Here is a 25,884-nt window from a genome sequence, read left to right on the forward strand (position 1 = left end):
CCATGCCATTATGGGGAAAATTTAAACCATTCTGAACAGAGTGTTTGTAGATTATAGACTCCAGTATCTCTAGGATATCTTCGAATAGGTCACCTCCTCACCCCTGCAAAGTTTCTCGTCTGAAGCATCTTATACGTTGGCTAGAAATTCTGTCACCAGATCTGAAGTTGCCTCCTTCTTCCCACAGAATCTTAACATTCAGTTTCTGCTGGAACCATTCTCATTAGGTGCTTCCTGCGGTGACAAAGCCTTGTGAGGAGCCCATTAAGATGGTCTAGCATAGTCTTGCTGAGATCCAGACACTCCTCAGATTTCGCGAAGAAGATATACCCAAGAAACTCTCCAAGTTTTCCTTCTCCCTAATTTCTTTTTCGTTGGTGTATTTTCCAATAACTCAGTGGGATAACAGTAAGCTTTTAAAGAACTCTCATCAGTCTTTTCTCGAGCTTTAGACACTGTTTGTTGTCTTTTCATCAGGAGAAGGCCCAAGCTCTCTGATTCCTAATTCTCTCATCACCCTTACCTACCCTAGATATTTTTAGGATTTTCTTATGGTCTGATCTGGTTATCACCGAATGAAGAGCTCTGTAATGATATCCACTGCAGTGGTAGGTCACGTTTTCAAAGCTCCAGTGATGCAAGCACAGGCTAACCTTCGTATTCTTTCGAAGGTTTACTCCTACTGTTCTGACTTACCTTGATGTGCTTGCTGGATAGAGTCCTAGCTTCACTTGTCCATCGTTGTTATACTTCTATCAGGACACTTATTACTCTGAGCTCAATTTCAGACCTGTCTCCTATGAATTAGTACCTTAATTATTGTCCGGATCTGAATTTTTGAGAATAATTAATGAGCACTATTTGTACCTTGAAGAAATAACAACCGTTTCGCTTCCTTTCGAAATCCAATTATATATACGTCTGGGAAAAAGTTGCAGAGTGTATATTACAAAACTTTCAATTAGGAGTGGAAAGCAAAGGGATTCAATTAGTGCAATGTTTAATTGAATAGCGAACACTGGAGCGAAAAGTAAACAGAAAATCAACAAAAAACAAATACGGCTATCCCCAGCGGATTACGTGTATTCGGGTCACAGGTTCGTTCAAAAATCCGACGATTTGAAAAAAAAACGTTCGATACTATTGGGTTTCTGTTTGGTCACGTTGCTGATATCTGGGTGCATTAGATAGGAGTTGCTGCATGTTCGATATTTCATTCGTATTGGGTGATATGGCGGAAATAAGCCTGTTTTTTTGTTGAGAAAAAGTTGTTGGGAGGAAATTTCATCGCATTCTTTTTGATCATTCTATCCGTTGTTTCGGAAAGCTGATTTTTTCACTTTTATTCGTTTTGCTTCTTTTTTTTCTTTCAATGGAAGCTTCATCCCATTTAATACTATGGTCTTCATTACAAAATTGTTGAGCGAGGTCAGATTTGTTAGTTGCATAGCTACTTTTGGTGCACTGCTACTCTTGTTGGTGAAGGGAATTTTCACGGTATTCTACAGCATCACCCAATATGTCCTTCAAATAATACTCATCAAAATTTCATGGCATTCTGGCCTTTAGATTAGATGCTGCAGTCTTTTTAGGGAGAACAATTTCGTCAGTTGATGGATCACTGTTTTTTGATAGGAAAAAATACTGTCGAATACGAACAGTGACTTCGTTATGCGGACTCAGCACTAGGGAAATCAACTACACTGCGCAAAAAAAATTAACGCACATTATAGAAATCTCAAATTTACTCTACAACTGAAGGTGTTTCTCAATGATAAATATTTTCATCAGAATTATGCATGCATTGTTATCCGTTTTCAACGGTTTTCTTCAATACAGAGGTTTTTTCCAAGCAGGAATAAAAAAGATGATATTATCAGATTCTGAATGTATTGGCTCCATTCTAAAATCAGTTGTTCTCGATCAATTCTAGTGAGCAATAGTTTTTTTTTTCGTTTGATTTTCTACACACGATCGCTATGCAACGCGAAACACGCAATTTGACTCAAGAGGAATGTGCCCAAGCGGTAGTTTTGCGAGAAGAAGGGTGGACATTAACAAGAATTGCAGAAAGGTTTGAAGTTTCCCATACAAGTGTGTCCAGAATGTTGCAGCGATTCAGAGAGACAGGTATGAATGTCCGAAGACCAGGACAGGGTAGACCACGGGTAACAACTGTCATTCGAGAACGTTACTTGAGAGTTTCTTCGTTGAGACAACGGTTGGCAACCGCTCGCCCCCTTCAAATTTAGCTTGAGCAAACTCATGAGGTGCAAATTAGCACTCAGACAATAAGAAATCGCCTCAGAGAATATGATTTAAGGTCTCGTGTCGCGGCAAGAGGCCCAGCTTCTACCCCAGCCCATCGAAGGGCGCGTTTGGATTTTGCGAGAGAGCATATCCATTGGGAAGAGGCCGATTGCGGAAGAGTTCTCTTCACAGATGAGTCTAGATTCTGCCTCTACCATTGTGATCAACGTTCCCTTGTATACAGACGTCCACATGAAAGATATGCTCAGTGCAATTTCCTGAATACTACTGGTTTCGGGGGAGGATCGATTATGGTATGGTGTGGAATATCTTTGACTGCTCGCACAGACCTAGTGGTCGTTGATAATGGAGCTATGAACGCTGATAAGTATATAAGGAACATTCTTGAAGAGCATGTAGTGCCATTTGCCCCACATTGGTGAAAATTTCATTTTTATGGACGATAATGCCAGACCCCATCGTGCGCGCATCGTTCAGGAGTACCTTGAAGAGGTTGAAGTCTCTCGAATGGAATGGCCAGCAAGAAGTCCAGATCTCAATCCGATTGAGCAGGTTTGGGACAACCTCAATAGAAGGCTGAGAAATTCAGAAAATCATCCAGCTACTCTTAATGACTTAGGAATCCAACTCGGAGAAATCTTTAAAGGATTAGATCAGAACATTTTAAGATCACTCATTTTGAGTATGAACCGTCGTTGCCGAGCTGTAATTAACGCAAGGGGTGGAAATACCAAGTATTAAATCACTTATCAGCATTTCAGTATTTTGAAAATTGTTCATTTCTCTTCTTTCACATAAGATGAAGATGAAGATGCTCTGGTGGACCAAAATCGTCAGTTCTTCATGAAAAAAGTTCACAAAATGGTTTTGAAAACAGAAGAATGAAGCTGTGCGAGAAAGCTGTCACCTTAAAGATATCAGAAGTTCTACCCCTACATGCCTGAATCAAAAGATCGTCAGTGCACCATGTATTGAAACAAAAAGTGACGTATTCGTAAATAAATCAAGGTTTGTGGCCACATGTCCAAACTCGAGATATTAAGTAATGAATATTGCAATTTCAAGATGACCGTTTGGTGGATCCACTTTCAACAGGTGTAAAATTTATTATTGCCCGATAATCTCCGAGCAAGTCTGATGACTGATGATTCTTTTGTTCAAGAGCATATCGCCAATCCCAAGCTCTCTCCAACAAAATTCCTCCAGTTCCACTGATATTTCTGGTACACCCTGGAGCTCATTTATGCGGAACCCCCATATTCAATCGGAGGCCCTTCTGTTTAATCGCGATCGACTGGAGATATTTGCCTTCCTCAAATTAGAACCTGTGTAGCCGCAGCTTCACGGTAACCGGGGGAAAGGAGAAAGAGAACTGAGGGATCTTTCGGGCCTCGGCAAAGTTGATATTCCGTTCAGCTTTTCGCGTGTTTCGGCAGGATAAAAAAGAAAGACAAAGGTAGGAATTTTTATCTATTCTTCGGTGACGCCGCCTGGCCTCTCTTGGAAATTCTCATCGGATTTTATAAGATTATTTGAACAGAATTATACGGCTGTTGAAACTGCGGAATGGAATCAGAAGGTTTTGAGATTTGAATCTTTGCGACAAGTGAGGGAATTTTTGAGAAAATTGTTCAACGAATCGATGGATCTGTATAAAGTGATTTTTGGAGTTTTGCACACTCCACAGAGCCTTGTATACAGGGTCATTCAGTTTGTTTGCCTCATTGAGGGAAAAAAAGGGCTTTTGTTATATATACTCCATTCACTTCTATTTTAGCACTCGGTTGGCCATGGAAACTTGACACATTTTGCTCTGTATAGTAAGAAAATGTGGGGTTATGAAGCTTGTCAAAACATTTTTGGGTTTTAAATCAACGCTATGTTGCCCGTTCTACGTAAAAGTTTCTGTTGTTACGTATTTTATCACAATGTCGAATCTCTTCGGAAAATATGTGACGAACATAATTGAAGTTTATACAAATTGATTGAAGGCATACCAAATCCAGTTATTTGCATGGAAAATACAAGAGATCAGAGATCATAATATGCACTAGCTTGAGGAGGGTTAATGTTCGTTATCTTCTTTGGCTGAAGTTCGAATATGTTACATCAGTTGTAAATTTCAAAAATATTAACCCTAAAATGAAATGCACATGATGCAGTGTTTGGAAATGGGTATCTCCCGAAGGAATTAACAGATAATTACAAGAATGTTAAATTCTTCAACAAAAATCATCTCGCATCAATATAAGTAAAAGGAATTAAAGGAAGGTTCAAGTCAAGATGAACTTCACCTTTGAACATAAAAATTCCACATGAATAAACAATTAACAGGACAACTGGCGGGTATTTGTGGCTGTTCATCTTAATACATTGATATAATAATAAAAATTAGGTATTTATTGGTACATTGAGACATTTACAATGTATAGGACAAGTCAAATGAAAAATAGAAAAATCAATTTTCGGGAACTTATTCTACGATGACGTTCATCGAAAATCCTGTAGTAAACTTTCCGCATTAATTCACTCAAACATAAAATTCTCAAATGCCACTACTTTTTTTGGTCTCCCAATAGAAGGAAATTCTTTGTCATCCTCTGCATTCACAATATTTCTGCTTGTGGAAACATTCAGCAGAAATATAAGTCGTTTAGATTCGGATGAAACATTATATAAATTCTCTTACATTGAATATGTTCGCTACCGTCTGAATTCCTGAATTCTAAATAGCACTTCCTGAAACCCTGTCTCTTTTTTTCAATCACTTTCGGCATTTTCGTAACAAAAATTGATATTAGTTTTGGCAACGGGGTTATGACATTAACGACATTTCATGAGTGCCAACCTTACCCCGTTCTAGATACAAAAACTTGAGAAAATTATTTCATGGCCAATCGACTAAAATAAATGTGAATATAGAGTATATAATGTATAGATATAAATATTATGAAATATTTAAAATTATACATGTATTTAATATTCATTGGTAAATAAACTCGTATTATTATTATCGATGTTCATTATTTGGATCATAGATTTTTGTCTTTGAAACTCCAATCAATTTAACAGTAATCCGGTTGTGTAATAGCAGCTTTGCCAAAAAAACTGATCCTGATATGGAACTCATTGAGGAATATATAGGTTGTTAATGAAAACACATAAAAAATCTCTTTATTGTCCATAAAATTAAAAATTCCCGGAATCATAGTTGAATCGGTTCAAAGAATAACCGTATTTGATGGAATGCATGTTCGTTTTCATCCGATATTCGATATCTGCGATATAAATTTTCAAATGGCGTTTCATCTGCATGCAATACATGTTCTTCTTCCGTTTTTCACCGGGCCAACATGAATTTGATTTACGATTAGTGTTATTTATAGTGGATCGAAGCCGCGTCGGTGGCTTTAATAATTTCGACATTTTTTCGATAATTTTTTACGTTCTCAATTTCGCCAAAATTGAAAGAGTTTTTTCATGCCGCTAATTGGCTTACCATGAAAATATAAAGCGATGATTGGATTAGAGCGTATGCTGTTCAATATTGGGATTATTTTGACATCATTTATGGATATTCTCGACTGAGAAATATATTTTTGGAGCTGAATAATTCTCACGACTAGTGCACCTGTCAAATTGAATTGTATAAACTTAGAAGATAAAGAACTATATATGAATCTTTATCGATGTTACCCAAAAATCTCTACACTTGAATCCAAAAGGAGATTTTTATTGTGTTATCGATTGAAGAAATCCACTGTGTTTAAATATTCTCACCAATAAAGATTAGCCATCTGACCATAACTGAGGCTCATGGAAAGTATGTTCAACGTTTTCTTACGATCAAATACAGTACCTGAGAAAGCGATAATTGTAAATATCAATAAGATCTGCGCCTTGCTTTTCTATTGACCAAAGTTTTAGTAACAAAATTCCTTACTTACAAGTTAGGGCACTTGTTTGTACAGGCGTAATTGGGAATGCATTATTATCATCCAATTCGTGACAATTCGAGGTTCGAAACTGTGACCATACTATTTACCCCTGAAATTTCCTATTGGTTTCACCATGGAGTGTTGTAATGACAACTAACGATTATTGACCTGTTTGAACTGGTCTGGTCGCCACCTAAAGTTTGTCGGATTCGCATTGTGCAATGTTTGTTCAAGTTTCACTTGAATGTTGTGAGAAACCAGGAGCCTAGACTTCTATTGGAACTTTATATGAGAAGGAGGTGTTAAAAAATGAATGAAGGAGCAGAAACACTATTCCTATCTGCCAATTAACCATCTCTCATGGCTCGAAAAAATTTTTCGAGAAGGCAACTTAATTCCCAATTTTTTTTTAATACCAATATGAAACCAGCTAACGGAACCCTTTGAAAATCCCTTCGCAAACATCACGCGATGAGTGGGTGAAACAAATCTGCGCCATACGTCCACATTAAAATTGAAGGAATCAATGAAATTCCAGTGAACATCAAACTGTCCTCATTCCGATTCTGTTTATTCGTCGATGCTCACCGAAACACATTCCTATCTATACTAATCAGCACTTAATTAAATTTTTATGCAGCTGGCCGGCATTAGAATCCATATCCAGTTGTTGAATAATTGGTGAACATTCAGCGGAAACTACATAATAGGTTATCCACCTCCTGTTAATGAAAGCGGTTTTCGTGGTAGGCTTATTATGGCGTCTGTCAATGTAATTTAACAGTTACGTGGTCGATACTGACGCAATATTCTATTATCTCCAGAGTTGTATAGGGCTGGAGAATGAAAAAATAAATTCATTTCATCTCCACCCACCACATCTCTTAGAGATTATGTGTTCCTTAAAGTAGGTATTTAATGACTGAATAGGTTTTGAGAGAAGTTTTGAGAAGAAGAAGTGGAGGCAAACGAAAAACTGATGATGGAACCACCGGAAACCGAAATCATTTCAAAACCGGCTTCACCAACAGAGATGAAAGATATCATAATGAAAGCGCTGGGAGAAGATAGGATAACGAATGATATGTTGAAGAAATTGCCTAGAAAAGGAATAGCATCCTTGACGAATATAAAAAACGGAGTGATGAGGACCGAATACTACCCAAAGAAATGGAAAACTGCAGAAATGATAGTTTTCAACAAGCCTGGAAAGGAACGGAAATTGCCTCAAAATTATAGACCAATCAGTCTATCAGCACTAGGAAAAATCGTCGAGAGGGTTATCACTAAAAGGCTGAATGAGGAAACAGAAATGTTGAAGATAATTCCACCCGAACAATTTGGATTTCGACCAGAACATTCGACTGAACTCCAATTGCTACGGCTCATCGAATACGTCACCGAAGGAATGCAAGACCAAACAGGCCACAGGATTAGTTCTGATGGATATCGAGAGAGCTTTTGATAGAGTATGGCACGAAGGCCTAATCTACAAGATGAAAAAAGCAGGATATTCGACCAAGCTTTGCAAGATCATGAGGAATAGAAACTTGTATGTGAACATAGATGGAGCAACCTCTCAAACCAGACAATTGGAAACGGGAGTGCCTCAAGGATTGGTACTTGGACCTCTGCTTAACGTAATATAAGTTCATTATATCCCGAAGAATGGTAGAAATATGCTCACCTTGTATGCAGATGACACAGGAATAGCGTTCAGACATCGACGCCCAGAGATCATACACCAGAGACTGCAGGAAACCATAGATGAATTACTCAAATAGTGCATCAAATGGAAAATCCAAATCAATGGAAGAAAGACTCAAGCAATATTACTGCAGAGGAGAAGATTGAGGATGGAAGAAAACCTTGAAGTTCACGGAGAAGAGGTTGAATGGGAAAATGAAGCAACATACCTAGGAGTGAAGCTTGACAGAGGACTAACATGGAAAAACCACATCAAATGTGCAGTTGATAAAACAAAAGCCGCAATGAGTAGACTTTATCCTCTCATAGGTAGAAGAAGTCATATGAATAAGAACATCAAGTTGACGTTGATTAAAACTATCGCGCGACTACAACTCACATAAGGATCGGCGGCATGGGACTTCGCAGCCAAGATCCACATCAAGAGAATACAGGCCACTGAGAATAAATTCCTTAGAATGGCGATGGATGTGCCCTGGTTTGTTAGGAACAATCAAATCTACAAGGACTTGGAATGGAACCAGTTACAGAATTTATGAAGAGAAAGGCGGAAAGGATATTCGACAAAGCCAAACAACATCCAAATGAGGAACTACGAAGATTAGTCGACTATGATCCAATAGAAGAAGCTAGAAGGTCAAGAACCTACCACCGAAGACCGAGAGATCAGATAAGGATTTAAATGTAACCAAAGAAGAGCTTAACCTATAAAAGTTATAGGCAGCATACAACTATCAACACGACTATGATCGTGTGAGAGTCCAGAAACCATAAGAGTCAACTGGTTAATAGGCAAAATGCCCGGAACCTATGAAGAAGCAGTTTAGGGTTTTTAGTGTGTCTCGAGCTCAGGAGAGTGAGAATCCTCACACTTGTTCCCCCTCACGAGAGGGTGTGTTCGTCTGTCTTGCAGATTTTCCCCCTGCTACATAAAAAATGTGAGATCTTTAAAATCTTGCCATGTTGAATTTGCTGAACCTGACAGATTATCGTCTTATTAGTTCATTCAAATATACTCTTCGTATACCTCTGCCCACAATTTTTAATGTATTTCTGTTTCGAGTTTCAAATAAGGAAGTCTCAGATCAAAAAAGTCATAACATCTTGTTGATTCGTATGTCTTAGGTCTCCTGGAAAGTATTGAGTCCCCAGTTCAGGTAAAATCCCTGAACTGAATTACAGTTCAGGGATTTTACCTGAATTATTCAGGACAACATCAGGTCTAGGTACCTCAGGAATCTCGTATGGGTCCTTCTTTGATATTTACCACATTTATCAATAAAACTATAACTAGAACATCGATCCTACGCTCAAGTATATTTTTAACGTTTTGTGGCTCTTTCTAGTCTCTTTGGTAGTGTTTTTACTGAATATATCAATAACCATTTCATTCATGGGACAGTTTCATCATTTTAGTTTCAATTCATTCATATAGATAGTCTATTGGGCCTTAGGGATGTACCTAACCTCTATTTTCCTATAATCTCTCGGATTTGAAAGTGAGAGCAATGAAGTTTTCTGTCCAAACAAGATCACCTCGGAAAAAACAAATTTTTCGATTATTGCCTAAGCTTGTTCCAACCCCTTTTTCTCCAGGGGCGCTTCTCCCTCCGTCCACTTCCTATTTCCAGCTATGTCTATAAAAATATCGTTTTTAACCGATAATGCGGAGAATCTCTTCGGAGCAAACAATGCGTGCAGGGTTTTTTCCTCCTTTTTTTCGTCCAATCCGCCCGTATAGAGATTGGATTGGAACATCGATCAGGATTTATGTTGCTTTCCTTTAAGGGATTAGGCGAAACGTTATACGGGTCGCAGGATCCGATAGAATTGCGGAATATATGCAAAATTCATTGATGTTTATTTGCGATTCAATTAGTACGTTCAATACCTGGCTTTACGGACGAGAAACGTTGGCGGAAGAAATTGGTTTTGAACTTGCGTTCAGATTGCAAACTCCCTCCTTAAAGTCGGTTCAATAAATCGCACATTATCAAAAATTGGTCGCAAGAAAATTCAGAACCTTTACGCTTCAGGAAAGATGAGATATAAAATATTACAGAACCTTCAGGAGATCGCAGTTTATATTCCTGTTTAGACAGGTTAGTGAAACCGTAGTTTATCGTCTAGAGAAACTGAAAACGCTACCGAAACACCGAAAAGTGGAAGCTCAAGATCTGCCACTCTTGCACAAGATCGGTTTCTGACTGTGTCTACCCGCAGAGAGCCTTTGAGTACTTGTGGAGTCATGCAACAAAGGGTTTTGAATGCTCCTGGTTCTGGTTTCGATGGAAACAGTCGTCAAATACTCCGAGACGTTATTCTAGATTCTCGACGAGTTTTGAGAGGATTCCATCAACTAAAACTCATATGTGACTTCGATTGGAATGAGTGAATGAAGCGGTTCTGACTCAGAAGTGGTACAGTTACTGTTTAGGAAGGAATTTGTTTCACTGGACGTACAGACTTGTTGGTGCTTGATTCTTCAAATTTGATAGGAGTAATTTGTTCCGTAAACACAATATACTACCAGACTTCTTCGGAAGTTTGCCCACTCTTTGAGGGGATGAAGAAATGGGGTAAACCCAGACCTCTCAGTGGGATTACTGGAGTTATTTTCAGTAATAACTCGTGAATAATGAGAGATATCCGAGTACCTAATCTGTTTCCACAAGCCCAGCAATCTGAATTATTTCGGAGGAGAAGTATGAAAATATACCTATAAAATCCAGCCCATTTAATGAATTTATTCACAAACTTAAAGAGCCGTAAAATTTCGAGTAACCGAATCAACTGAAGACGCTCCACTAATTGAAGGGACACAGATATTGCATCTAAAGTTCTTCGGAAGAGTGATAATTCTTGGTAGGTGGACGAAAAAGCGAACAAACAATTCTTCATCAACTTAATTGAAATCTAGCCGAGTTCCAATTTCAGTTCCATTCCTCCAGACTTGGCAAGCCACCTACGATATATATAAGAATTGAATTGAAGGGCAAAACGAACAGGGAAGAATTCTCTTTTTTTTTTCAACAAATAATATCCTGCCTCTCTGCTTTCAGGAATGAGGTCGTTGATGATCAGGGGAGATTAGTGCATGGGATTGTCAGGTGGAATGGCAAACACGGGGTGCATATTATGATTATGGGAAGATACCATATTGTTGTAACGATAGCGAAACAGTTGTAGCTCGTTGACGTTGAATTTGTGATAGGGCAGTGATATTGCCGGAATGGTCCTGTTTGCTTCAGTCCGTTCAGGCCATTACGAAGCCTTAATTGTAAATGTTCAATGACTGTAAATGATAAAAAAATAACAGATAGGAATGGTGGTTTTGAACAAGAGTAAACCAAGACCTGAAGCATTAACCTAACTGATGTTCCTGCCATGTTCGAAATCAGGAGTTGAGATAATCAATCCAAGAAACCCCTGATCATGAAGAATCGAATTAGGGTCGATGAAACAATTTCCTGGCAGTGAATCCAATCGGTTCTTGTTTGGAGACATGTGGAGTGGAAATCATAATTCGATAAGGAGACAAACTGAATCCTGAAATCAAATATAACGAGGGAAACATCAGGAATTACAGTCAACAAGTTGGAACACGATGTATTGGAAGAATAAGAGGTTTCCTCGGGAAATTGAGATGGACTGAAATCTCCATGGCCATCGATGATTTTCTATTTGATGAGGAGCATTTGCCCAACAAAAATCCGAGGCAAATATCAGCCGATGAATATTCAACACTTCGAAATGAATGCAATTTTCCCAAAAACAATTATTCTCGTTCGCTCGCGAGTGATTGTTTTGCAGACATCGTTGAAAAGTTACTTATTATCATTCCTACTCGAAAATATACAGTGGAATTGCGCCGTCATGGTGAGAATTCGAGAGCCCTTTCATATTGCAATTCGTTTTAATTGTATCATCAGCACAATTGTCGGTACGTTAAAAGCAACACTCTCCGCACATTTCCAGATTATTCGGCTGGCGAAATAACAAATGCGGAAAATTCACCTATCCAAAGGGAGTTTTTCGTACCGGCTTACATAAATGAGGCGTTCAGAGTGAAATTTATTTCATTCAAAGTAACACAATATGCGTTTCCGTGCAGAAGTCCTAATTACTGTAGTTGTAGGGAACAAACGAAATTAGTAGCTATCTGCGGTTGTTTCCAGGGCAACCTTTTATGCGAAGTGAATTTGAAATGCATTCCGAATTGCCAAACTCCATCTAACTTACTCCGAATTAAATATATTTACATTTTAAAGCCCACTTGAGTTTCATTGTGTTTGGAGGGGAGCTTACGGTGTTTGATGGCGCCGATTTTTCCTGTATTAAAATGAGTGGGTACTCGGGGAAACGTAGACTAATTATCAAGGGTTCTTATCGCGCTTCAATGAAAACAGTTTCTCAAACCGCAACTGGGAATTTCGCACAACACTGCCGGCAATGAATGAGATCCCTCTCGGAGAAATTCCTCTGCGGTTAATTAAACGAAATACAGACTCATTCTAACGTGGCAGTGGACCTCATGCTCACCAGAATTGAATCCTATTGAATCCAGGATATATAAGCCATTGTAGGGAAGGCTGGGGCTGGTCATAGCATCCTTCTCATGAAGTGTCGTAATAACTTGAATTTAGATCAATTTCTTTAGATCTCATACTTCGATGAAACCACAAAAAACTCCACTTGTACAGGGTGGGCAAAATTCGTTGTCTACTGAGGGGATCTCGAGAACTATAGCATCTAGAAGAAAACGTATCTTTTTTCGTGACTAATCCAAATGTGAGAACAGAATCGGCCTATCATTTTTAGATTTCGAGTTATAAACAAACATTGAGATTTTGACGATTCCGAAAAGTTCTCATAATTTTTTTGTCTTTGAAGTTACAGATCTGAAACTTGAACCTTCTTAGGCACTTTCATACGTAGAATCTACTACTGACAAAAATATCAAATTCAATAAAAGTTCACAATTAAAAAAATTAAAGTTCAAGTAATGATTCGAAATGAAAAAATATTTTGAGCTCATCAGTGGATTCTACGTGAAAAAGTGCCTGTAGAAGGTTCAAGTTTCAGAATTGTAACTTCAAAAACAAAAAAGTTATGAGAACTTTACGAAATTGTCAAACTCAAAAACGAAGTATCGTAGGAGGCTGCGGTTTTCACCATTCTTTGTTTCTCCAAAAATGAACTCGGAAATGTCATCCGTATTCTTCTAGCTGCTATAGTTCTCGAGATCCTCTGAGTAGACAACGAATTTTGCCCACCGTTCTAGAGGGATCTCCACTAGTTACTCTTCAACGATATCTAGAGTTTAGGCATTATTTCATGATCTACATGGTGTTTCAATTAACGAAGCAAGATATGTATTGTGCGGCTGTCACTCGAATAGGTCATGCCAGATCGATAAGGGACGTAATATAGGAGTTCGTAAATTTGTCACAATTGGCATTGTGTTCAGGACGATTCATTGGCCTATTTACCCTTGTATACTAGGCAGCTAATGCAGTACCAGTGCAAGCAGAACAAATTTTTGCTGCCTCAAGAGAGACATCTGCTTTCAGCGAAGGCAGAATTAGGCAGAGCTTTGTTATCATCCTTTTTTCAAAGATTTGTTGCCTGGAAAAAGGTGACATAAGCAGACATCGAACATCTTATTTTGTCAATGCCTTCAGAAGTGAATACATTGTCAATGTTTTGTAATTGTCTGTCTCTGTCATATTACCAAATTTAAAAACTGATCCCTGGGATTAACACATGCCTAAAAGCAGTTTATTTTGATTTTCATTGCGTCTACTCGTGACATGTCTTGATATTTGACTCAAGGAAAGAATCTGTGTCCTTCTAAATCTACGTTTTTCGTTTTGTACTCAATTTCTCCCGCAATTAATCAAGATGCTGTTCATCTGTAAGAATCCATCCGTAAATAAACTTCCTGAGTGCCCCAAAGAGTTGTAACAGTATTAATGAAATAATTCAGGATAAGGACGAATTGAAATTTATGTATCCTACCCTTAGCAGCTGGAGAAACGGCGATGAAGTTGACCAGCGCCGCCCCGGTGCCGTGCCCCATCAAGGTTACCCTTTGGGGGTCCCCCCCGAAGGCTGGTAAGTTCTCTTTGAGCCAGTGCAATCCGGCTACCAGATCCATTAGGCCGAAGTTGCCTTGTGCGCTTCCCTTGGTGCCAGTCTTGAGGAATCCTGCAAAAAAGGAAGCTTTTAGATGAAACGGCGGAGTAATGTGGAAATGTAACCCCTAATGGAGTAACGTACGAATGTTAAAGGCGGCCGTGCTGAAATGTGAACGAAATCTAAATACATAATGGGAGTTTTGAGGGTTCAGTTGGAGGGTGGGGACCATATCAAATTATGAGCGATTTCAATGATGCATCTAGGGGTTATTGTTTATAGGTAACATCTTTATTATTTTACAATTAATTCGTGAGGTTTATGTTTCGTGGAGACTTGTGAATGATCTGAGGAGAAGTAACAACAAGATCCAGTCTTCATTTTGAAAGAACCAACTCAATATTTCTTAGTCTCAAATGTCATGAAATAATGTTTAGCAAAGATTAATTGTAAATAAAAATTTATCACATCCAACAGCGTATTTCATTGATACCAATCGATTCCAAACAATGTTCAGATGAAAACTATAACATCCTGGTCACAAAACAAAACCATCCTTTTGTTTTGTCGCTCAGGATGTTCGGTTTCTGGTATCAACAAGGACAATATTGAAATTCAATACAAGGAATAGAATTCGAATTTCGCGCCCCACAATTATAAAACAGAAAACTGTTATTAAACACTTTTTCTGTATTGATAATACGTTTTCAGCGCCATCTCATTGTCAAATGTGTTTTTACTGGCCAAAATGTAGTTGGTTTTTAGTGCTAGCGATATGAGGGCGTTTCCTATCTTTCTACTCTATAATCTTTGATGTTTAATAATCGGGTTGCCTTGTTTTTTCCTATGACATCTATCGATCTGCCCTTACATAATCAATGCTTCATCATGACAGCCAATAAAGCGTTCTGTTCGAACTATTCCCATAATGCCAATACGGAATTCAACCAATCCATTAGACGGGCCGTATGGACACTTCCTAAAAAAGTGTTGAAACTGCGTTCCAAGCCGTCAAACCATGCCATCCACTTCCCTTTATGGACGTTTGTGATCCGAGCCGAAGACATGAAAGGTTCACAGTTTCGCTTCGAGTATTATTCCCGTGAATGCAATTCGTGCCGGCTCTCGTATGATGTCATTTTCGAATCTGTTTGATATGTGCTCCAGCTACGAGCCTTTTGTTCCGGTAGATTGCGCCATCGAAAAACGAAATGTTTTCATTCATACCGACATTATACTGTTTCCTTTCACCTTTCACGGTCGGTAAACACAGATGGATGTTCCTTGGGGAATATATGGAACGATCTCCTAGCGCGTGATTGAGTTCCTGTCGCTAAAAATTGCCATTTACATATTTCATAATATCGCTTGGTGTATCCTGAATGTGCAGGATGATGACTGGGTAAGACCTCAGAAGAAAGAGTCCTGGAAACAAAAAACCCAGAGTTGCACAAGCAGAGAAACGACGAGAATGCAGGAGAATCTAGAACATGATGATCTGGTGTAAGACGCCATGTAAAAGTTGTGAAACCCCCCATAGTCATACAAAAGTGAAGCCTGTTTTGACCCCATTTCACTTCACTGGCCCTGTATGAACTTTGATTTTAAATATTGGTTGGAGAAACTTAAAGGAATTGCAGTTTGAATGTGGGTGTTCCTAAGGATTCGGTTCCTCCACCTACCCTTTCACCCTATCTATCAAAGGCTCTACTTTGTTTAAGAAGCTTATTGCCAGCACTGCTGATCTTCTTCTGAGCTGAGAGTAGCCCAGCTTTGATGAAACTGTGGCCCATTGTTGATACCGCATATACGAGGATGTATTGATATCTAGTTAGCCTAGACCATACATTAAAAAAATATTGCGTTACCATAGCAACGAACAACAACTCATTAGAAGTGTCAGTGTGAAGTTTGCGGTCAAAAAAGTAAACCAGAGTTACGCAATAAATTAAAAGAGAGAAGAAGTCTACCGAAATTGTGAAAATCGAAAAATTGGAGTATCGAGCCATCATCGTGTACCTGTATTCAAAAGCGTTAAGAGGTAAGCAGATTGACGAATATATGCTCATTACCCTTCGTGATCAATGTCCTTCGTATGCGACCGCTTCAAAAGAGGTAAATTTTTCATTGAAGATGATGACCGATCGGGAAGGCCAGTTTCTGTGTCAGTCCTCAAAAATATCGATGCAGTTCATGACATGATTTTATCAGACCGTCGAATTGGGCTAAAACGGATATCTGAAGCACTGAATATTTCATACGAACGCGTTCATCATATAGTTCACGTCAATTTGGACATGAGAACAATTGCTGCAAAATGGATCCGCAAATGTTTTAATGTTGACCAGAAGCGTGCAAGGGTAGAAGCATAGTGTTAGATCTGTGCTCGATTTGAAAACGATGTAGACTTCTTAAACCGAATTGTTACTATGGACGAGACTTGGGTTCATTTCTTCGATCTAGAAACAAAGCAGCAATTGATGGAATGGCGACACTCTGGTTTTCCAAGACCTAAGAACTTTCGTGTCCAAAAATCTGCTGGAAAAGTTCTTGTTTCAGTTTTTGGGGTTGCCATGGAGTAATCATGATTGATTTTTTGGATATGGGTGGAACAATAACCGGAGATTACTATTCGACTATACTGACCACTTTGCGGGAAAACATTAAAGAGAAAAGACACGGCAAGATATTCAAGGGTGTTTTGTTTTTGCAGGAAAACGCACCTGCACACAAATCTCATGTTGCCATGCAAAAAATTCGTGATTTAGGGTTTGAATTACTAAAACACCCCCCTTGTTCACCAAATTTGGCTCCATCCGACTATCATCTCTTTCCTCAACTGACAAAAAAAAATTAAAAGGTCGTAAATTTTCTTCCAACGAGGAGGTAATAAAAGCTGTGGAGGTCTGGTTTGCAGAGCAAGAAGAAAATTTTTTTTTGAAAGGTCTAGAGACGTTGCAGGTTCGCTGTAATGAATGTATCCAATCAAGAGGAGAATATGTTGAGTAATCAAATATTTTGACATTGAAATTTTGTTTGGTTCTATAGTAGGCTGAGAATTTTTCAATACATCCTGTTTTTTACTGGATCAAACACATGACAACGATGCCTTATGTCCCGTTAGGATAAAGGCTCTAGGTGACATCGATGTCTTGATTCCACAGGTGACGCACAGCGTCTTCTATGTGATGATGTGGCTCAGGACATCCTCATTAAACACCTTGACAAACTTCCCTGTGGTTTGAATGACTTCATAACTGAATACTCGCAAACAACTGCTTCACTAAAATCCACCAGGACACTTCCTGGTTTCACCCTATGCATGTAAAGCTGGACCTTCTAATCAAAGCGTGAGATACACAAACCATCCAAGCGAAATGAAAGAAACAAGCTACATCGCCATCGCATGATTGCGTCCTTATCGGGTAAAAATTGCCATCTGCATATTTCATAATTTCGGAGAGAGGTTATTCAGAGTCCTTTCAGAAGAGTCGGGACGGTGAGCAAACAATAAACATGGTGTCCCGGATGAATATTCCCTGTCTGCTAGCGCCAAACGGGGCTAATTGAAAAGACCGACATAAATAGATATAAAAGAGTGATTCGCTTCATCTCTGGAAATGAGGTATTCTTCGGAGTGCCTTGCTTCAAAGAATCAAACGGACGTTTTGTTTTGCCTCGACTTCCTGCTATTCAGAGGAGATTCTTCGGTCTGTTGTTACCCCTTAATGAAGCTTTCGGTATTGACAGATAGAAAAACAGAAGTAGATAGGGAATTGTTGATTGGAGGTAGAGGAAGGATATGTTGATCTCCCATTCTGCTAAAATATGCACAGCATATATTACCTTCGCAACAACACATCATCAAATTCACAGTAAAATAGCAGAGGCTCATTTGTTCCATATTTCCCCTCTGCATATACAATGTTCCTTCTTGCATTCAACAAAAGTACCATTCTAAAATTAGGTTTTCAGCTCGAAGACACAATTGTGTGGTACTCCATAGTTACGCTGTACCAGAATTCTATCATCTCGTTGCTGCAGGATCAAAACGGTTGAGCGGAAACTGGGAATCCGTATCTTGAAGGAATCTGCAATTTCCCGTGTTCCCAACAACTGAATGAGATCGCCAACTAGAAGGTTACATGTTACCTACATTCCTCGGCATCTTCTCGTTCGGAATGGTTTTCTTCCCGATTTAATATCGCGTATTCATATACAATATCGTTAGGAATTACTAAAAGTATTCCCATTAGTTTAATGCCGGAATTCCATTTTGTCATTTGCCAGGATTTTTGGAGAGAATGGTACAGAGAAAGACTTGCGTTTTTACTCTCAACAAAAGTCCCATTTCTGCTCCTTCATTCAACCAAGCGAAATATTCGTCAAGAGTAATGTTCAATTTATTGATCAAGCATCGGATGCATGCGAAATATGTCGATGAGAGAAGCCAAAATATTTAATCTTTGGTGAGTTATTATTGGAAAAAATCGACCATGAGTAAGGTCCTTTGAACCTTGAAGCGTTCCAACGAAAAAGCTCATAATGAAACACAAAAAAACATTTTCATCACATTAATGAAAAGTGATGTACCGAACCGGCCTCGTCATTAAATCTGACATACTGACATATCTCGCTAATAGAAAGAGCACAGCAACGCAGTAAGCTGCAGGAATCTTTGTCCTCCAGTTCCGTTACCAAAATCCAATTAAGACTTTGTGTTTCAACGATGAAAAGTAATTATTCCGTATGCCGCCTTAGCTTTATTCTCCAGTTATGCCCTAATATATTCACTTTGATGTTCTCAGACGCTGTTTAAACTCATTTAATATTGCCGGTACGCTTCTGGACCACAATTATTACATCAAAGATGGTTCTTTCCCTTGAATGAAAAAAGTTTCGCTGGATGTTTGTCAGCGTAATCACGTTTCAAATTGATTGGTATTTCTGGATGTTTTTCGGAGATACAAGACGGAAACATCTGAAAAGGAACTTCAGCATCGAATAAATCTGCTCTGAAAACTCCATAATGATGAACAAAGTTATTTGACAGTTCCACTGTTTCATAGAAATATCTTGTTCATTCACGAAATGAACCAGAGACTCGTGTCTATGTAAAAATAACCCTCAGGCCTCTCTATGAAATGCGTGTAATAGTGCTTCACAAAGTAGCTATTCAATCTCTTCCCCAATATTCGCGAACCTTTTCGAGTACCTCATTATCGTGGTACGTCGCATCTCTCTCACAAAAAATCTGGTCACACTTTCTTTTATGCGCCTACAGAGGCAGTACAGACACTATCAGGCTCATCAAAGGACACAGGTCACGATCCTATGTATCCCGGTTAATCAGTGGAATTGAAAATGGAGGCGCTGAAAGGGTGTAGATATAGGGACATACATACCGAGGGATGTTTGTTGAATGAAAAATATCAACGATCTCCTCATTCGAGAAAATAATACTTTATTATACCCGCTTGGGGAGTGTTGACTTATGGTTCACACGCTGAAATAGCCCATTAAATATTTATTGCTTGGTTAGTGGCTTCTTACGTTCTTTCCTTCACGTATTCCTAACGCAAAGACGTATGGTCTACTTCTTTTGGTTTGCGTTGATCTGTCCGAAACATTTTTCTCGAAAACACTGTAGTTCGACTTTTGATTCTCCATTCGAGAATATGCAAACATATTTTTGCTACAAGGATTATTTTTCAAGTTATGGTCAATGGAAAGTTTGCGATTTTGGACCTTCGCGGAAAAAATCATGAAATCTAAATTGTCCAAGGTAAGTAAATGAAATTTCGACCTTTTATTGGCAAAGAATCAATCTATCAGCAAAAAAATCAGCATATGTCCAGTGTTATGTTTCTGGCTACTATAGCACCTCAAATTTGACCAAATTTTCAGAAATTTTTCACAAAAAAGTCCGGTGGATTTTTTTTTTGAGCTATATCGACCCGGATCATTTTTTACATAGATTCGGGGTCGTAGATTACGAATAATATATCAGTTTTCCTCAGAGATCAGTATTTTGGAAAATGAATCATTTTCAAGAAAAAATTTTACTTCACTTTAAGGAGGTGTAACAGCTATAAAAATAGCACTAGACATATACTAATTTTTTCACTGATAGATTGTTTTTCGCGAATGAAAAAGTCCAAGTTTCAGTATCCTGCCGCGGAAAATTTAGATTTTATGATTTTTTCCGTGAAGATCCAAAATCACGAATTTTCCATCGACTATAACTTGAAAAATAATCCTTTCAGCAAAATTCTGTTTGCATATTCGTAATCTACGCCCTCGACTTAGTCAGTGGACCAATTTTGGTGGCGATCGGAGAGATGAAATTTTTTTCCAAATTTTCCATACATATTGTATGGAAAAATTGCGATTTTTTGAAAAAAATTTTTGTGCTCCGATCGCAACCAAATTTTCACTGAACACTAATTCGAGAGCATAGACTACGAATATGCAAACAGTTTTCAGAAACGAGGATTATTTTTCAAGTTATGGTCGTCGAAAAATTCGCGATTTTGGACTTTCGCGGAAAAAATCTTAGAATCTACACTGTTCGTGGTAGGGAAATGAAACTTAGACTTTTTCATTCGAAAAGAATCAATCTATCAGTGAAAAAATCAGCATTTGTCCAGTGGTATTTTTTTGTCTGCTACAGCACCTCAAAGTTGAACAAATTTTTGGAAATTTTTCACAAAAAGTTATTCATTTCCCAAAATACGGATGTTGGAAAAAAACACGATTTAGAACTTGTCAAATGAGGTCTTGAAGATCATAGAAAACTGGTATCATAACCTAAAAATTTATTCTGATAAATTCATGATTTCTTTGTCGCTTAGTATCGTTTTTTTCACATAAAACAGCAGGACCGTGATCCAAAGTTACGCCCTATTAGAGGGTTAGAATCCCGTTGAATTTGTCGTGATTCGTTGACGCCAGCATCCAAGGGACACGGAATCCAGTTCAACTTTTCCCATGAATTTATAGTTTCGCTCTCGCTTAAGCGGTTATATTAATACCCCCATTTCTCGCACCCCCCAGGTATGAGACTGTAATTTAACTGATCATTAAGGACAACCGAGTTGGTGTCTTGCGCGACAGAACAGGGTCGGAGAGGAACGCGATGCCATATAATAATATCTGGGAAACATAAAACAATAAACTCCGCTGCGCGATACTTATTATTTTAATTACAGTACAGAAAACAGTTCGCGGGGGTTAATTTATGGGCCCTCAAGAAAGGTGCGTTTGAAATTCGCAACGCTGGATTCGGTCTCATCAAAGGGATGCCGGTCCCATTGTCTGGACAAGTACAAAATTCGATCATTATTTCCGCTTTTAATCTCGACGTCGTCGGCCCTTGTTGTAGGAGTGCTTCTCGAGTTAATAAAAATGAGATTTCCAGGAAAAATAAAGGCCTCCGAGGGGCGAGATTAAGGCTGCAAATTGGTGTACACGCTAATCCGGAATGAGAGAATGGGGTAGGTTAGTGTAACGTTTGAATTCCGGATTTTTTTCACCGCCTGAATTTTTCGAGAACATTGGGGACAGTTTACTTAAGTCTTTCTTCTTGGAAATTTCTCGATAGTCACCGTTAGAGTAATTTTTCTCTCAATAAAACTAACCGTTGATGCAAATGTGATACATATTCTGAAGGAGCAACTCTTCTAGTAATTAATCTGAAAATTTTATCGAGCTCGATGCAGCCGTTCGTTCTTGAAGATTATTTAAGTGATTCCATCTTTTTGGAAATTTTTCGATAGTCACCGTAAGAGTAATTTTTCTCTCAATAAAACTAACCGTAGATGGAAATGTCGTACATATTCTGAAAGAGCAACTCTTCTAGTTGAAAACCTGACAATTTTATCGATTTCGATGCAGCCGTTCGGTCTTGACGTTTATTTAAGTGATTCCATCTTTTTGAAAATTTTTCGATAGCAACCTTTAGAGTAATTTTTCTCTCAATAAAACTAACCGTAGATAGAAATGTGATACATATTCTGAAAGAGCAACTCTTCTAGTTGAAAACCTGACAATTTTATCGATTTCGATGCAGCCGTTCGGTCTTGACGTTTATTTAAGTGATTCCATCTTTTTGAAAATTTTTCGATAGCAACCTTTAGAGTAATTTTTCTCTCAATAAAACTAACCGTAGATAGAAATGTGATACATATTCTGAAAGAGCAACTCTTCTAGTTGAAAACCTGACAATTTTATCGATTTCGATGCAGCCGTTCGGTCTTGACGTTTATTTAAGTGATTCCATCTTTTTGAAAATTTTTCGATAGCAACTTTTAGAGTAATTTTTCTCTCAATAAAACTAACCGTAGATAGAAATGTGATACATATTCTGAAAGAGCAACTCTTCTAGTTGAAAATCTGAAAATTTTATTCGTTCAGTCTTGACGATTATTTAAAATATACTGCTCTACAAGAGTTAGGGATTCAATCGTTTTTAAAAGTATGTAATCTTCGAGAAAATCGCTGTAAAATCATTTAAAACTCAATAACAACTTGAATCGATCCAATAAAAATCAGTATGAGACATTTCGTCAATCTGGTCGCCTTTTTTCTGAAGTTTGGTTCTTTGCATATCCTTCATGAATGTTCTTATTTTGAAATAAAGTCAGTTTATCAACGGCTTCAATTGGAAACGAGTTTTCTGAAAATGCCAAGACGTAAATTAACGAACGCTGAGGCTAATAGGGCTATCGGAATGCTACAGGGTGACCTAACTCAGGTTGTTGTAGCGGAAAGGCTCCAAGTCAGCCAAAGTGTGATATCTCGTCTTTGGAATAAATTCAGGGAGACAGGTTCCGTGTTGGAAAGACCAAGGCTTGGTGGGCGACGGAAAACAACACCTGCTCTGGATCGTTTCATCACCGTTTCGGCGAGAAGAAACCCTACATCTACGTGTAGAATGCTACGGAATACTCTTCAAAATGTAGATGGGTCCAAGTTTCCATCGAAACCATCAGAAGACGTTTGAGAGAGGTGAATCTAGGTTCTAGACGTCCATTAAGAGGAGTTCCATTAACACGTGACCATAAGCGTCAAAGGCTGGAATGGGCAAGGCAACATATCAATTTTAACGATCAATGGCGTAGTGTCCTTTTCACTGATGAATCCAGATATGGACGATTCTCAAATTCTCGAGGAATAAGGGTATAGACAATCCCACTCATACCCCGTAATCTTCGCTATGTCCAAGAAGTCCATCCATTACGAGGGGGTAGTGTTATGGTATGGGCCGGGATATGTTTCAACGGGCGCACAGATCTACACATTTGTCCTGGGAATATGACCGCCTTACACTATAGGGAGCATGTCATTGACAATGTTGTGCCAAATTTTCACGCTGCTATTGGTGAAACTTTTCAATTTCTAGACGATAACGCTAGACCGCACCGTGCTGCCATAGTTGTCAATGCGCGCTAGGAGCTTGTTATTGCACATTTACCAATACCTCCGCACTCACCAGATTTGAATTGCATAGAATATGCATGGGATATGCTTCAAAGAAGATTAGATAATCATCAACCTACCCCAGAATCCTTAAATGATCTGAGAGAGCTTCTACCCCGTTTATGGAACCAAATTCCTCAAGAAATGTTAAACAACCTCGTGTGTAGTATGCAAAGAAAATGTCAAGCTGTTATTGATGCCCATACATTGTATTGATAGTCTTAAAATGCTTGAATTCTCTGGGAATAAAATTTCGTTATTTTACTCGATTTTTCTTAACCGCCCTGTATACGCTGCAGACCTACAGGCTAAAATTAATTTGCAACTTGATATCATATTAAAATGAATTTTCACCACAAAAATCTTATTTCAACTATATTTTTTTTGCAATTTAAGTCAATATCCCTTACTCATGTGGAGCAGTTTATTTGTACGACTCAAGGAATTACCCTGTATATTCTGATTAGGAAAGGGAACTCACCCCCAAAAGCCTCAAAAATAAAGTTGAAATGGTATTCAGATGATTCGAAAACCAGGTAACGTTTTAGAAGCTTCAACCTTGCACTCCTATTGAATCATCAAAATCGAATATTATTTCAAGCTAGCCTTCTATTCTAGAAAGACGGAAATTGCCTAAAAATTGATAGGTTTTTCCGTATATCTCACGATTTCATATCGGACATAGCCAATCGGGAAATTCTATACGGTGGGAAGATGGATGCGATAAAACAAACATCATATTATGTCTTATTTCTTCCACTACGACAATAAATAGAAGCAGGTCCACCTGCTCCCTCAATTCTTATTGAGATTGGCGTTTTATCTTCCAGTTGCGTTCTCTGGGATTGCTCGAATCCCCGAAATACAAAGAATTAATTCTATCAACATTTTCAATCGACCGGCTCCTCCAGAAATTCTATTTGAAATCATGGATTTGGGGAGGATATCTCCGGGCTTGGAAAATTGAGCAGGGTAGCACTCAGACTCTCGAGAATTTGACAGTGACAAAGTAACTTAATTCTTATCGTGCATATCGAAGAATGTTCCAGCTCCACAGCTGAAATTAAACGTACTTCTCTTGAAAGTTGGTTGAGTTTCATAATAACACATATGATATTTATTTCCATTATAAATATGTAATAAGTTTCTGGGCTAACAAATTTCGATAATTTTCAGTAATAATCATACGAATTCGAAGGATGCAAATGGTCCCTGCTTCTCCGCGTTCATTTTCCATATATTCCATTCAAAAGAACGAAAACCCGCAATTGCAAAGGACATTAGGCGCGGCTCTATGTACCTACATTGCTTTTTCACATATTTTATGAACGCTGTTAAAATCACATGAGGGATTTCATTTAGTTCCCGGTTCGAGTTTTAATTTCAAGGTACGCTTTTAATTAACACTTCACGGGTTTCCATTTAGAATTTGTAGAGTTCGAATAATCCACCTGCCTACGGGAAATTAATGTAAAAACACCGAAAATTCGGGACGATTTATTATAGCGCATCTGAGCGATGTTGACCGAAAAAAATACTCTCGTACAAATCAGGTCGTCCCATAATTTCCAGAATGAAAAACCCTCGCAAAAACTCCATCCAGTGTGTATGAATCACAATGACCATTATTTTGTTCAATGGATTATTAGGTCCGTCGGTCATAATCCGGTCTCAACAGATATAAAAAATATATTGAATTTCCGATCGAATGAATTGGGTTAATATTGCGGAAATCCATTTTCGATGTTGAATTCAATTAGCTGTTCTTCAAGAGGAGTATTTATAGATGGGGAGCAGGGCTGGACCATCATCAGAAGTCGAACAGTACTCGGTGAAATCATTCCTGCCCATACACCGAAAATGAGGCGTTTTCTTGCATTTATGTTGGTGATTTATACCTTGGTGAGTTTCTATCTGAATAAATTTGTGAGAACATTGGTACATCCCAATAAAATGGACATACATTGATTGCTCAAAAAAATCTAGAAGTTTGAATACAGCATTACAGCAGTCAGCAGCTCATAGATATAGGAATAAAAAAAACACTCACTGGTTCTATCCCTGAAATTGCTACAATTCTTCAGATCGAACTGAGATCTCTTATACCTAGTTATCTATGCCAAATTCAAATAAACACACGTTTATAGAACAATGTCTTCGATGAACCCTCATCAAGACTTGTGTTCTGAGAAAGCACTCTGACATGTCATCGTCTTATACTCAATTGCTTCGTGAAGAATCAAACATTATAACGTATGTTCTTTTCAGGGAATGATCGTGGAAGGTGCTGAACAATCAACTTCAAATTCTGACGGAAACTCTGCACCTTCTTCAGATGGGGATTCTACAA

The 25,884-nt window shown here is 38.3% G+C and overlaps 1 protein-coding gene across 1 annotated transcript in view; it reads right to left on the bottom strand.

Annotated features, from left to right (window-relative positions):
* The window catches only part of LOC123311076 (neuroligin-1-like), a 167,206-nt gene that overhangs the window by 34,390 nt on the left and 106,932 nt on the right, over window positions 1–25,884 (bottom strand). Inside the window, exon 6 of the mRNA XM_044894841.1 lies at window positions 13,938–14,126. Within this exon, the coding sequence (XP_044750776.1) occupies window positions 13,938–14,126 (189 nt within the window). The remainder of the gene's footprint in view (window positions 1–13,937; window positions 14,127–25,884) is intronic.

Source organism: Coccinella septempunctata, chromosome 4 (genome assembly GCF_907165205.1).
Source record: "Coccinella septempunctata chromosome 4, icCocSept1.1, whole genome shotgun sequence".
Lineage (NCBI taxonomy): Eukaryota > Metazoa > Arthropoda > Insecta > Coleoptera > Coccinellidae > Coccinella > Coccinella septempunctata.